At 37.9% G+C, this 14,977-nt stretch overlaps 1 protein-coding gene across 3 annotated transcripts in view; it reads left to right on the top strand.

The window, feature by feature from the left end:
- The window catches only part of LOC141551649 (inter-alpha-trypsin inhibitor heavy chain H4-like), a 30,208-nt gene extending 26,580 nt beyond the window's left edge, over nt 1-3,628 (top strand). For all 3 annotated transcript variants that reach the window (XM_074283523.1, XM_074283521.1, XM_074283524.1), the window contains 5 exons: nt 839-1,021; nt 1,576-1,753; nt 2,016-2,167; nt 2,813-2,903; nt 3,432-3,628. In XM_074283523.1, coding sequence (XP_074139624.1) covers nt 839-1,021; nt 1,576-1,753; nt 2,016-2,167; nt 2,813-2,903; nt 3,432-3,516 — 689 coding nt within the window. In that variant the 3' untranslated portion in view covers nt 3,517-3,628. The remainder of the gene's footprint in view (nt 1-838; nt 1,022-1,575; nt 1,754-2,015; nt 2,168-2,812; nt 2,904-3,431) is intronic.
- Nucleotides 3,629-14,977: the final 11,349 nt, after the last annotated feature.

Below are 14,977 nucleotides of genomic sequence, written 5' to 3'. Positions count from 1 at the left end.
GACCCCTGCTCACACATGCAACTTCTCCCTTCTATCCTTCCTCAACCTCTAAAATGGGTAGATCTAAGCCTAGTTCATTCCTTTCTCACATACTGTAGACCCCTGCATCATACTTTGTTCATCAGGACAAAGGTTCCTAGAACACAGAAAGACCTAAATCCATATCCTCTGCATTGTCCTTCCTTTTTCTTCTTTAAAAAAAAAAAAAAAAAAAAAAAAAAAAAAGATTTGCTATTTTTAATTTCATATCAACTTCCTTCATATCTTATTCCCTTCCCCTATTTAGAAAATGATCCTTTACAACAAATAATATAAAGGCAGAGGGTGGGGGGGAAGCCATTCAACTAAGCTAATCAACCCATCATTCAAGCCTAATGATCTATGGTATCCTCTGTTATCTCAATCCTCTTCCTACTCCCTTTCAAAAAGAGGAGGCTTTCTATAATATTTTTCCCTAAGTGATTTATTTGTCAGGGGGAAGGAATGAAAGAGGAGGGGAAAGTGGAAAGAAGACTCAGAACAACTGAAAGATCAGAGAGAAATCATATATTTTGTGTAATCTACTGCTGTTCAAGCAAGAGACCTATCCAGGGATTCTCATGGTAGGAACCCTGGTCTTAGAACCTGGACACCTGGGCTCAAATCCCAGATCCAATGCATATTACCTATACTTGGGCAGGTCACTTAATCTGTTTGAACCTCATTTAATTCATCTTTAAAATGGGCATGATAATTCTGGCTCAAAGAGCTATTGTGGAAAAAGAGATTTGTAAAATAAAATGTAATTGTTGTTTTTCTATTTCTTCCTTGGATCACCATACATCTTTATTGCTTCCAGATATTTCTGATTTTCAACCTAGCACGGAATTAGACAATGTCCCAGTTCCTTCCCCCACTCTTTCAATGGAAAGGTCCCCTCATTTTATCTTGCTGAGAAACAACCACACTGAGCAGACAATGTGCGTGAACATCAAAGGATTCTCCCAGACCCCACAAAGTCTCTTTTCTGATCCTGTCCAAGGTAAGTGAATACATATAGCTGTGTGAATGTGCACACACATACATGTGAACATGCATACACACTCAGAAATTTCTATTTCCCCATAATCTTTCACCCTTCACTATACAAATTCTCCCATTTCATTATATTTTGTTCTATGTTGGGGAGTTCTTCCTTCTGATTGGGAACTCTCCATAAGCAGAGATAAGTAAGTTCTTCTTCTCCCTTATATCTTCCACATCTTGCCTAAGAAAAATATCAGTGCTTTATGGGCTTGTGCTTTCCTAAGGAAGACAATACCCACATAGAAAAGAAAAAAAGGCCCTTTACAAAGCTATATACAAATGGACCCCAATGATTGTAGATCAAGCCTAAGGGGTAGAGAAAATGCAGGGGAGAAGATCAATTAGGGCTGGCAGGACCTATCTCTAACAGACTTGCCAAAGAGGACTCTGTCTTCCACAGGAAAGGTTTTACACAACAAGAGTGGTTAATCAGGTTGGGTTTCCTAGAGGAGGTGATTTGTTGCTGTCCTGAGTGCTGCTCTCAATCCTTCTGATCTTGTGGGTTTCCAGGCATTGAGGTGACTGGCAAATATGAGGGGAGCACAGATAAGTTTGTCTGGCTCCAGGTGAGCTACAAGACTCCTGAGGTGAAGGTGCATGTGACCCAGGACAGCATCGTGGTGACTCGTGGCAGTAATGGGAAAAGCTCCTCTTATCAATGGCGATCACTTTACTTGATGATGCCGGGGTAAGTCTGGGACATTAAGGGATTCAGAATTTAACTGAGGAAAGGTCGGCTCTTAACCAGAAAAAATGGGCAGGATCCCCAAGTTCTTGAGGTGTGGGGAGCCTGTGGACAAAAGTCAAGCCCTTTGTTTAGAGGAAAGAAGAGTGTCTACTTCTTTTATACTTAGAGAGGCAGAAATCCCTTTTGTGATTACTGTGTCCCAAACTTTGAGCTGTCCTCTGGGTATTCCTTCTACTGTGCATAAAGCTTGGTTTCTCTACAGGCTGAAGATGATCTTGGAAAATGGCCTTCTATTGCTCAGTGATCCAGACAAAGTCACCATTGGCTTGGTGTCCCTGGACCACTCTACTCCTGGGCTGCGGCTCTTCCTAAATGATCCAGGTCACTTCGCCAACAAACCCAGTGGAATCCTTGGTATGACTTGGATACTGTCCACTGAAATCTGTGACTTCCTGGTCAAAAACTTTCTTCTCTAACCCTCCCACCTTTTTAAACTATCTTTCATTTGGACTACTTCCTTTTTTCTGATCACCTTGAATGCTCCCCTCTGGATTCATCTGTCAGCATCACCCACCCACCCCCATGACTCTCCACCTCTCAGAGTATTCCCTGTGCCTTTACCATCCCCTACTCCTCTGACCATCCCCAATGTGCTGTTCATCCCATCATCTCCCTTCCTCCTGTTTCCCCCTTTGTCACCCCTGCCTTCCTATCATTCTCCAACTCAGTTCATATCCCATTCCCTGAGCATCCTCTTCTCATTTGTGACATTTGATAATCCACCCACAGCTCTGAACATCTATCAATACTCCCCTTTAGGAGCTCTTTCCCTAGTATGCATTCAAAAGTGATCTCTTTCTGGGAGTTTTTGCTTCTCTCCTCTTTCTTGTATTTTCTCTGCTTTTATTTCTGCCTCTCTTTCCCCTTCTCTAGCTCTCTTTTTCTTACTCTCTGACTGTCTTGATGTTCTCTTTCTTGGTCCCTCTCCTTTCTGTGTGTGTACATCTCATTCTCTGTTCCTTTTCCTCTAACATGTCCTCCTGATCTGTTGCTTCTCAGGTCAGTTTTACCAGAACTTGCAGTGGAATCCAAGTACAGTTGAAGACACACAGGAGCTGAATGTGAGGGGAAACAAGTATACAGTCACAAGGTAATTATCGACCAGCCTATGAGCCCAGGCCAGAGTGGGAGTGAAGGTGTCTGGGTTCTGTTCCATTGATTCCTTCTTTTTGCATCCTCAGAGAATCTTAGGTTTGGGGTCTAATGCCCAAGTACAGATCTGGCCACAAAAGGCAGTGGTGATAACTTTGACCAGGTGGTTTCTGATAGTCTTAGACAACCATGGGACACTCTGCTTTCCCCAGATAATTCAGAACCACAAATCTTTCAAATATCCACAAAGATAAAAAACAAAAGATCTCTGAAATCCAGTTAATTAGAACTATAGTTAATACTATAAAAAAGTGAACAGTAGAGCTAGTTGGAATAAAAAGCAAGAGAGCTAGGAGAAAAAAAGGCAGATCATTTACAAAGATGTATAATCTGAAAATCACAGAGAACTGAAACCCCCCCCCAAAAAAAAATTAGTTAATGTAACACCAGAGACATTAGACAATTAACAAAATCCTCAATAATTAGTTAAAGATTTTTTGATGAGTTGTGTTTGTATGCTTTGCAGAAAGTCCCTGTTGGATTTCCAAGGAGGCAGAGATACCATCCCACTGCCAAAGTTATCGTGCTGGTATCTAGAGAAGCCTTTATGAGATGGAAGAGAATCAGGGCCAGCTGTACCCTTCTGGTCCCCATGCTTGGTCCAAATAGGGGCAGGAGCTGTCCCGAGTGGGGAGATGCTATAAAGCAAAGTCTTTTTCTGCACTTCTGTGTGTGATGCCTTATTTTCTGGGGAGCAGTGGTGGTATTTGGTGCTTGAATTCTGTGATGAAGTATGGAGTCAGTCATGGAGAAAAATGCATATTGGTTTCAGGCACTTATTCTGGATCAATTTGAGATGCAAATCCAAAATTCACAGATGCTCCAAATACCTGAATAAATTGGACCCAAAGAGATCTTTCGATGAATTGATCAACAAACATCTATTAATCACCTACTTTGTGCCATTCAACTAGGTTAGGTTCTGAGGATTCCAATACAAGGAATTAAATAATTTTTCTCTTCAGACCTTTGGGGGAAAAAAATCGATGGTTAATTCCCAGAGTTCATCAGAGAATAAATAAGGCCTTTCTCATGTGCTGCCCCTATCAGTCCCACTCAAACTTTTGGTTCAGTTCCTTTAGATGAGTAACAATGAACTCAGGCTGAAAAGGTCCTGGAGAAGTGGTCCTTACCTCTAAAACTTGCACTGATTCCTGTACTTGAATTATTAGTCAGTAGGGGAGGAAAATGCTTCAAAGTGAAGACCTAGTAGAAGGACCTAACAAGAACAGTAGCTAAAAAATATTTTCCTCAAATGTGCTCAAGGCACACTAACAGATACACACATTATCAGCGGGAATATTGGGTACAAATTTAAAATAAAGTTATGAAATAGCCATGTATGCAACATCTGAATGAAGCAACTCTCCACTTTAGAATTTAAAGGCTCTGAAATTCTATCACTTCCCATGTTGTTTTCATTTTGCCCCTCTCTCACATGGCCTCCTTTCCCTATTCCTCCTTCCCCACCAATCATGTCCATGTACCACACATCCCACCTGGTTGCAGCTCTACTGGCCAGGTCACTTAGCTGAGCTTCCTGGCTTGCTCTTTTTTGTTCAACTACTAATTAGTAGGACAGATTTTCTTCTTCCATGCCTTCCTACCACAACTGTCTGTATCTGTATATTCCTAAAGAAAGCCTTCTTAACTTATCTGTAAACTGGTTTTTTAAAAATTAGTTTGATAACGGTTTTCTAATATAATTGATTTCCTTTGATCCTATGTATTTTATGCATTAAAAAATGCTACTTTGAGAAGGAATTTATTGACTTTACCAGAATTCCAAAGGAGTCGAGGACATACACACATACATACACACACACACACACACACACACACACACACACACACACAATTAATGACTCCTGCCCTAAAGAGTGTCCCTCATTTTTATAAGATCACCAGATTATGTCATATCTTTTATTAGTCAATAGGTAGCTGTTTTCTGATTCTATCAAAGAGAATTTGATGCTTCCTGAAGATATTATAATAAGACTTAGCCACTCTTATCAACAATACCTTCTATGATTTCATTGACTGGGCAGGAGGAGGGATGTTAATTGATCAGGGACAAATTGTCCACCCCGCCTCCAATAAGTAAAACTCTCACATTTTTCAATAAAGATTTTTTGATGAGCTCTCTGTGTATACACACATAAAACCATAAAGTACTTCAACCTAAGAAGCAAACAACTAGGTAGACTAAAGATGAATTCTAAACCAACCTACTCTTCCCCCCACCCCCTGCTAAGGCTGGGGTTAAGTGACTTGCCCAGGGTCACACAGCTAGGAAGTATTAAGCATCTGAGACCAAATTTGAACTCCAGTCCTCCTGAATTCAAGGCTGGTGCTCTATCCATTGCGCCACCTAGCTGCCCCATGCAACCTACTCTTAATCAAGAACCCCGTCTATAATAACCCTGAGAAGTAGTTATCCAGCATTTGTAAAAAAATTAATAAATAAAAATTTAAAAAGACTTAAAATGACAGGGAACTTTCTATATCCTGAACAACATTCCATTTTTGGACAGTAATAATTTAAGAAGCTTTGTTATTAAAATATTTTTTAATATGAAGATTATTATTGGGGCAGCTAGATGGCGCAGTGGATAGAGCACCAGGCCTGAATTCAGGAGGACCTGAATTCAAATGTGTTCTCAGACACTTAACACTTCCTGGCTGTGTGACCCTGGGCAAGTCACTTAACCCCAGCCTCAGGGGGGGGGAAATTATTATTAAGGTTTTTTACTATTAAGTTTTTAAAAGTATCTTATTATTACAAGAGGTTTTTTTTTTTTTCCACCGAACTTAAACAACTTCTACAGAGAAGTTCCTTAAGATGATCTGCCCTCTGCTCCTTTGGGACCAATTTCTGACTTCTATGACAGCCTGCAAACATAAGAAGAAAACACTCCTGTTTCTCTTTCCCCTAACTTGTATATCAAGATTAGTTTCTTTTAGTTACTTTCTCCCTAGCTCCTTTAATGATATTCCTCTCACCATCCTAATTATGCTTCCCTGGGCTGCCCCTGTCTTCCTAAAATGTGATGCTTCAAATGGAATATTAATAACTCCTACTAATATACAATACAAAGCCCTTCTTCCAATATGATCCCTTTAAAGAGACAGAATCCTAAATCTTTCCCAAAATTTCCCAAATTTTCAACATTTATCATTTTCCTTTTTTTGTCATATTTGCCAATCTGACAGGTGTGAGGTGGTACCTCAGAGTTGTTTTAATTTGCCTGTCTTTTTAATATAAAGGAAAAGATTCTCCTCCTTATAGCAACTGATATTGTGATAGATGGTTCAGAATGTATTGATGAGGTAGAAAGGATGTATCCCTGATCTCTTGTGAGATGCAAGTGTCTCCCTGATTAGGACTTTAATTAGCTAACCCTTAAATGAGTTTCAGGAGTTCCAGAATTTCCTCTTGTCCTATTTAATTTTTTTTTCCAGTAGGGAAGGGGGAGCAAGCATTTATTAAGTAATATGTACCAGGAAGGGCAGTTAGGTGGCATAGTAGACACTGGCCCTAGAATCAGGAGGACCTGAGTTCAAATTTGACTTAATAACTGTAACCCCAGAAAAGTCACAACCTTATTTGCTTCAGTTTTGTCACCTATAAAATGAGCTGGGGCAGGAAGTAGCAAACCATTACCATTTCTTTATCAAGAAAATTCCAAATGAGGTCATGAATGGTACATGAATGAAATGAAGTCATATGATACATAACTAATCAATAACAACAAAAACACACCAGGGACTGTATTAAGAACTTTACAAATATTACTTCATTTGATCCTCACAACAATCTTGTGAAATAGATGCTATTATTATCCCCAATTTATAGCACCAAGGCAAACAGATAAAGTGACTTGTCCAGGGTCACACAGTTAGTAAGAGTGCTTTATCTATATTTTCTTTACTTTGCCATCTAGCTGCTTCCAAATGGAAGAGATTATAAATTGTAAAGGAAACCCTGAAGGAAAGAATTTCTTTTCTCACCCCTCCTTTACCTCTATGTAACTGATAGGGCTATTGGATCAATAGGAGACACTGATTTCAGGAAGGATTACAGACACATACTCTAAACTGACAAGGATACAGAGATAGAGTCACCTGAGGGAGAAAGCAGTTTCAAGGACTGTAATCTCTTGCATGTCAGAATTGGGTTGTTAGAAGGAAAAGACCCTGAGAACCCAACTTGAGGATTCTAGGAAAAGTCCTGCCCTACTGTCGATTTACTGGTCGTAAATTGACCCTGCTGCATGTGTTATATCTCAAGAATCTTACTAAAATTTTTTTTTTTTTTTTGCTCTAAGTTTGAGCTCAATCTTCCCATGAACTCTGCATGTATCTGTGGGAGATTATGCTTCAGTTCTATGGGGGTGGGGGGATTTTTTGACTATTCTTCTTGCACTGCCATTTGAACAAATGCCTTTTGTGAAAGCTTATTGAATCTACTGCTGCTTGTTCATGGAAAGCACACGGATGGGATCTTGCAAGATGAAAGAGTAGAAATAGCCATCTAAGAATCTCAGACAGTAGCTGTCCTCTAGGAACTCAATCCATTAGGACAAATTTGCATACAAGTTAGGGGAGAAGAGTTATTATAATCATGTGGGCGGTTTGACTATATCATGTCACTTTTTTGTCACTTGGTTGATTTTAAAAGTTTTAATCAGGAGAGATTGCTGCTAACCAGTTGCCCGATCCTATTCAGTAACCAGTATCAAATAATCTCAAACATATCTCCAGATGTAATGTGCCCCCATGTGGCCCTTTTTTTGGTGGGGGAAGATGCTTTATTTCCAGTCTCTGTCTATCAGATATGTGATTTCTTCTACCTTTTGTGGAAAGTATGAATTTTTTTAAGTGATAAAGTATTTATTAAGGATTTTCAAGTGCTGTATTAAGCCTGAGATGCAAAAACAAAACATAAGACAGTTCCTGCTTCCAAGGAGCTTGTAAAATCTATAGGGAAGGTGATAGCTGTGGAAAGACATTTAATTCTGAAAGCTGGTGAGTGGAGCCATCGGGGAGTAAATTGATACTCTCTTTTCAGCTATAATGGCAGTATTGATTTGATTATGGTTCCACTTTTGAAATGGGCAAGACATGAATGTATAATAGCAAAGCAGCTGGTGAGAAGATGACCAGGGAGTAGAGTAAAGCATTGCTGAGGCATAGCTGGAATAGTGAGCGTTTGCAAATACTCATGAATCAGAGCATGGAGCTCCAGGATGGGAATTCTGGAGATGAAAGGATTAAGTCCTCAGGGCATGGTTTCTGGTTCTGGCAGCAAGGCAGCTGACTGCCATAGAAATATTATGCCTCAGATGAAATTAAAACAGCAGAGGTGATAATGTCTCAGGATCTCAGACAAGATAACAGTAACCAACCACAGATGTGGTTAAAAAGGAAAGTACATCATTCTTAAGTCATAGAATAGATAATGGGGGAAAAAATCATCTATACTTACATTCTATGCACAGAATAGTGCAGCATTTAAATATTTGAAGTTAAAATAGAATTACAAGGAAAAATATGCAAAAAACTATAATAAGTCATTCTTTTGCAAGCTAGACAAATCTAAGAAAAGCATAAGAAAGAAATTGAAGACAAGTATGATTTTAGAATAGATGTGACATGATAGATTTTTTTTTATCATTGATGAATAAAAATCAAAAGCAGTCTACCTATTTATCAGCTTTGGAAGAACTATTTCTAGGGCATAAAAATTCAGCAAATACAGAAAAGTACTGTCCAAAATGCAATAAAAATTATAATCAATAAAAGTTTTATGTAAGGAGTCAAATGTAAATGGAAACTAAATAATATAATATAATCCCAAATAGTATGTGGGCCAAAGAACAAATCATAGAATCAATAAAATAACAACAATGAGACAACATATCAAATTTTTGAGGATATAGTTAAAGGAGTTATTTGGGAAATTTTAACTTCTAAATACTAGCAAGGCTTGATTTATTAGTCTAAAGGTTTGCTAAGAGTAAGTTTATCATATTAGACTTTTGGCTCAGTTACCATTTTTATTCTTCTCTCATTCTATCCCTGCTACATTAAATAGTAATTATTCAATCATATGAGTAAAATTATTTATTTATACTATTGGAAATGAATAAAAACAAATTTTATTGTGGTTCAGTTGTTTCAGTCATGAATGACTCTTTGTGACTCCATATGGGACTCTTGACTAAATTACTGGAGTAGTTTGCCATTTCTTTTTCCATTTCATTTTACACATGAAGAATGGCAGTTGAAGTGACTTGCCTAACACCACACAGCTAGTAAGTGTCTTGAGACTAGATTTGAATTCAGGAAGATGAGTCTTCCTGGTTCCAAGCCTGATGTTCTATCTACTGTACCAAAACCAAAAAACAAAAACACTAAGATTTAAAAACAGGGAGAGGTCTCCATTGTGGGGGGATCCTTTCTAGAGCAGGCAGATAAAAATTTTTTTTTTTCTCTACACACATTATAAAACCTAAGAATCAATCAAGGGGGATATAGTAAACACTTACAATGTGCCAGAAACACTGTATTAGATGTTAAGGATAAAGATACTAAAAGTGAAACAGTTCCTATTTTCTTTATTATTATTATAACAACTTTTTATCGACAAAACATATGCATGGGTAATTTTTCAACACTGACCCTTGCAATCACTTCTATTCCAACTTTTCCCTTCCTTCCCTCCACCCCCTCCCCTAAATGGCAGGCAGTTAAATATGTTACGGTATATCTTAGATATAATATATGTCTACATATTTATACAGTTCTCTTGTTGCACAAGAAAAATTGGATTCAGAAGGTATAAAAATAGCCTGGGAAGAAAAACAAAAAGGCAAGCAATCCACATTCATTTCCCAGTGTTGTTTCTTGGGTGTAGCTGGTTCTATTCATCACTGATTAGTTGGAACTGAATTTGATCCTCTCATTGCCAAAGATACCCACTTCCATCAGAATACATCCTCATACAGTATTGTTGTTGAAGTGTACAGTGATCTCCTGGTCCTGCTCATTTCACTCAGCATCAATTCATGTAAGTCTCTCCAAGTCCCTCTGTATTCATCCTGCTGGTCATTTCTTACAGAACAATGATATTCTATAATATTCATATATCACAATTTATTCAGCTTTCTCCAATTGATGGACATCCACTCATCTTCCAGTTTTTAGCCACTACGAAAAGAGCTGCCACAAACATTTTGGCACATACAGGTCCCTTTCCCTTCTTTAAGATCTCTTTGGGATATAAGCCCAGTAGCAACTCTGCTGAGTCAAAGGGTATGCACAGTTTGATAACTTTTTGAGCATAGTTCCAGATTGCTCTTCAGAATGGTTGGATCTGTTCATAACTCCACCAACAATGTATCAGTGTCCCAGTTTTCCTGCATCCCCTCCAACATTCATCATTATTCGTTCCTGTCATCTTAGCCAATCTGACAGGTGTGTAGTGGTATCTCAGAGTTGTCTTAATTTGCATTTTTCTGATCAATAGTGATTTGGAACACTTTCATGTGAGTGGATATAGTTTCAGTTTCATCATCCAAAAATTGTCTGTTCATATCCTTTGACCATTTATCAATTGGAGAATGGCTTTGATTTCTTATAAATTAGAGTCAGTTCTCTCTATTTTTTGGAAATGAGATCTCAGAACCTTTAAACAGTTCCTACTTTCAATGAGCTTATATTCTAATGGGAGAGATAACAATTTCATATTAAAATATATAATTATATATAGAAATATGGCTTTATATAAATATAAAATTAACAAGTACACATATACACAGTAATTAAATCTAGTCTACTAAGAGTGGGGTGGCAGTGAAGTGGTGCAGGATGGAATCAGGAAGAATCCTGAGTTCAAAACCAGCCTCAGATGCTTTTGGGCTGTGTGACTCTGGACTCTGAGCAAGTTGCTTAACCCTATTTGCCTCAGTTTCCTGATCTGTAAAATAAGCTGGAGAAGGAAGTGGCAAGTCCAGTATCTCTGCCAAGAAAATCCCAAATGGGGTCATGGAGAATCAAACATCTCTGAAACACCTTCTAGGCGGGAAGGTACAAAACAATTGGTATCACGGAAAGGTTTTGTGTAGAAAATAGTGCCTGAGATGCATCTTAATGGTCAAAAGGTTTTTTTAAAGATATAGGTAAGGAGGGAGGGCATTTCATACATAGGAGACAGCTAGCACAAAAGAATAGGGATGAAAGATGGGACTCAAAAGAACAAAGTTCTGGTACTTAGATTCATCTCTGTCATCCCCTGAGTAGAGAGAGAAATATATTGGCTGCTGTTGGAATCCCAAGATCAAACTAAGGTAATGACTTGACCCTACTATGCTGCGAATCTTCCTCCCTGGATTTTGACCATTTTGGTCCTGCTCTATTTGCTTCAGTAACCCTTGATCAGTCTGCTTTGAATGCCTCCCACTCCTCATTTGCCCCTGTTTCTATCCCTCATTTGCCACCAGGCCTGGTTCATTCCCAAAGCATAAAATCTCTTTCCCTTACCAACTCTCCTGCTATTCCTAAATCTGTTCTCCTATTGTCAGAGCCCCATCCCTTTGGGACATGGCAAGAAAGAACAGGGATAGATGTGCCTACTATGTGCCTCAATGTTAGACAATGTTATGGGAAGACAGGCATGTTAATTCATTGTTGGTGCAGTTATAGATCAATATAGCCCTTTTGGAAAGCCATTTAGAATTAGGCAAATAAAAATAAGTAAACTGTCCATGTGCTTTGACCTAGAGAATCCACCTCTAGTCCTGTACTCCAAGCAAATCACTGATTTCCATACTGGGGGAAATTTTGGTGACTACAAGAAAACAAAATATATCAATAAAAAATTATTTTTTTAAAAAAGCAGTTCAGCAAAACTAACATATCGACCAATTGTTAAAAAAGAGTAAGTGTACCGTCACCCTGGAGGCCATAGGTTGTGCTATTTGTTAGGTTTTCTTGAGCATCAGAATATGGGGGTATTGTGAGAAGAGATCTGGGATAAACCAAACACTTCATGGAAAGGGAGGAATAGAGAAGGGTAGAGACTGGGGGGAGGGGACAACAGAAATGCGAATGTAGGGGGATGTAGCTAAAGAAACAGGGTTTCATCCAGGCGCAAAGTGATTCTGAATCACTGGGTCTGCAAAAACTAGGTGAGGAGAAGGGAGTAAGCATTTATATGGTGTACTTTACAATATCTCTAAATAGATTCAAGAGGCAAAATTTGCTAGCTTAGTCACAGCACATTGGCGGGACCAAGGACAGAGTCCCCATCTACTCCACAGCCCTAATTAGAAGGTTGACTAAATATCAGCAGCTCCTGACTCAGAGGTGGGGGTGGGGTGGAGGACTATTTGTTTTGACAGGAAACAGCCAAGAATCACTGACAAATATTTTTTTGTTTATTCTGCAGGGGTCCAGTGCTCTGTACTAAAGAAACCAAAGGAGAGCTGTAAGATACAGGCCTTCTCAGAGTTTGCTTTGAGATGGGATGGGGTAGTGGGCAAGCTAAATTGTCTCTTCACTTGGCTAGTACTAAACCTTAGTATGCCCTGTAATGAAATGGGCAGAGGGTGGTGTGTGTGTGTGTGTAGTGGGGGGAGTGTAATGGAGGTAACAGTGGTAGGAAGGCAGACCCAAGGGGGCCAGCCAGATAGGATCCTAGTGGGTGGCAGGTCAAATCTGGGAAGAAAAGCGGAGAGCCTTGAGCAACGGCTGTCTGAAAGAGGCTAGGGTGAACAAGTACGTCCTTTGCCCTTCCCTCCAAGGATTAGCATCTGAAGCAATCTCGGTTTTTCCATGCTAGCTTTGACTGTGTCCCACAATTTTTGGAAGAAATATTGTGTGTGTGTGTATTTGGAGAAAAGTGCATGAAGCCTTATTTGTGTTGTTGCTGTTTTTCAGTTTAAAAAATAAATTTTAGGGGCCAGCTAAATTTTAGGGGCCAGTGCAGAGGATAGAACACCAGCCCTGAAGTCAGGAGGACCTGAGTTAAAACCTGATCTCAGACACTTAACAGTTCCTGTCTGTGTGACCCTGGACAAGTCATCTAACTCCAATTGCCTCAGCAAAAAATAAATAAATAAATTTATTTTATTGATGCCTTCCATTCCAAATTGTGGTCATCAATTATTTGTAATATATATATATGTATATATGTATAAATACATACATATGTATGTATATAAATATACATATGCATATATATGTATACATATACAGACTACATACACATAATTTCTCTCCATATATATGTATATAGGTTAATTATTTAGGGGACATATCCCACTCTTTATGACCCCATTTGGGGTTTTCTTGGCAAAGAAAACCACTGGAGTGGTTTTGCCATTTCCCTTTTTATCTCATTTTACAGATGAGAAAACTGAGGCAAATAGAATTAAGTGACTTGCCCAGGGTTACATAGCTAATAAGTGTCTGAGAAAGGATTTGAACTCTTACCTTCCTGACTCCAGGTCTAATGCTTTATCTACTCTACCTACTTGCTATCTTTATGTGTGTGAATGCATATATATGTGTGTTATATATATGTATGTAGGTATATGAATACGTGTATGTGGTGTATGCCCAATGTATATACCTACAAGTTAGGTTCCTTAAGGAGATTTTTTGAGGAAGAGAGAACCCTACCTTCAAGATGCCCACATTTATATACAGAATAGATTAAAGGTGAAGTGGCTAAATCTCTAATCAAATTAAAGAGTTTAGCTGAATGACATCACTATAAAGTATAAGGAACTTCTATTTGCCTGATGGAATTAGAGGGTATTAAGCTTTGCATGAAAACAACTGAAGAATACAGATAACTTCCAAGAATTAGTTTAGAAAATCTGGCAAGACTCTTGTGTCCTAAATAGAAAGCATTCTGATTCCTGTTTTCTCTGAAGAGTTTGTTTTTCACTTTATCCCTGAGTTTTTTGATATTTTTAACAGAAATGGGAGTTGTACTTTGCCAAAAGTGTTTTTCTGCATATAATTTTTGTTGATTTTGATATTAATATGCTTTTTATGTTTGTATTCATTCTAATATTGAACTAATCCTGCATTCCTGATATAAATCGAACCTGATTAGAGTGTGTGACCTTTTAAATATATTGTTATGGCTTATTTGATAATATTTTAATTTAAAATTTTTTCAATGACACACATTAGGAATATTTGTCTATAATTTAATTGCTCTGTCATGTCTCTTCCTAATTTATGTATAAATTCACATTTATATCATAGGAGGAATTTAGCAGATCTTTTCCAATTTTTTTCAAGCAGTTCATATAATGAAAATTATTATGCCCTGAATGTGTTAACTAGTTTTTTTCTCCCCCAAGTTGGTTCATTCATTTTCTTTTTCTGAGAGTGGGTTATTTAAACAATGTATTCCTTGTTTTGTTAATCTGCTATTTTGTATTTTTGTAAGTACATATAATTTAATAGACTTTTTTGGCATATAATTTAATAAAGTCATTTACAATTTTTAAATTTCTTAATTTTTTGTGAATTCTTTCTTTCACTTTTTTGTCCAATTTTCAACATGGAAATTTGGCTTTTTTCTCTCTTGTTGTTTCTCTTTTGAATTGTTGTGGTATGGTTGTGATGGATGTGTGCTATAAGAAATGATGAGCAGGATGGTTTCAGAAAAACCTGGAAAGACTTTAATTAACGGATACAAAGTGAAGTGAGCAGAACCAGGAGAACACAGTACACAATAACAGCAATAGGACACAATGGTCAACAATGAATAATTCAGCAATACAATGATCCAAGGCAATTTCAAAGGATTTCAGATTAATAATAGTATCCACTTCCAGAGAAAGAACTGGTGGAGTCTAAATGCAGATAAAATCATACTTTTTAAAGACTTTCTTCATTTATTTTGTCTGTTTACTTTTGTAACATGGATAATATGGAAATATGTTTTGCATGATTGTATATGTATAATTTTTTATCAAAGTCTTTACC

The sequence above is a fragment of the Sminthopsis crassicaudata genome, chromosome 1 (assembly GCF_048593235.1).
Source record: "Sminthopsis crassicaudata isolate SCR6 chromosome 1, ASM4859323v1, whole genome shotgun sequence".
NCBI lineage: Eukaryota > Metazoa > Chordata > Mammalia > Dasyuromorphia > Dasyuridae > Sminthopsis > Sminthopsis crassicaudata.
The sequence above is the reverse complement of the archived record's forward strand: the minus strand, read 5'-3'. Positions and strand labels throughout refer to the sequence as shown.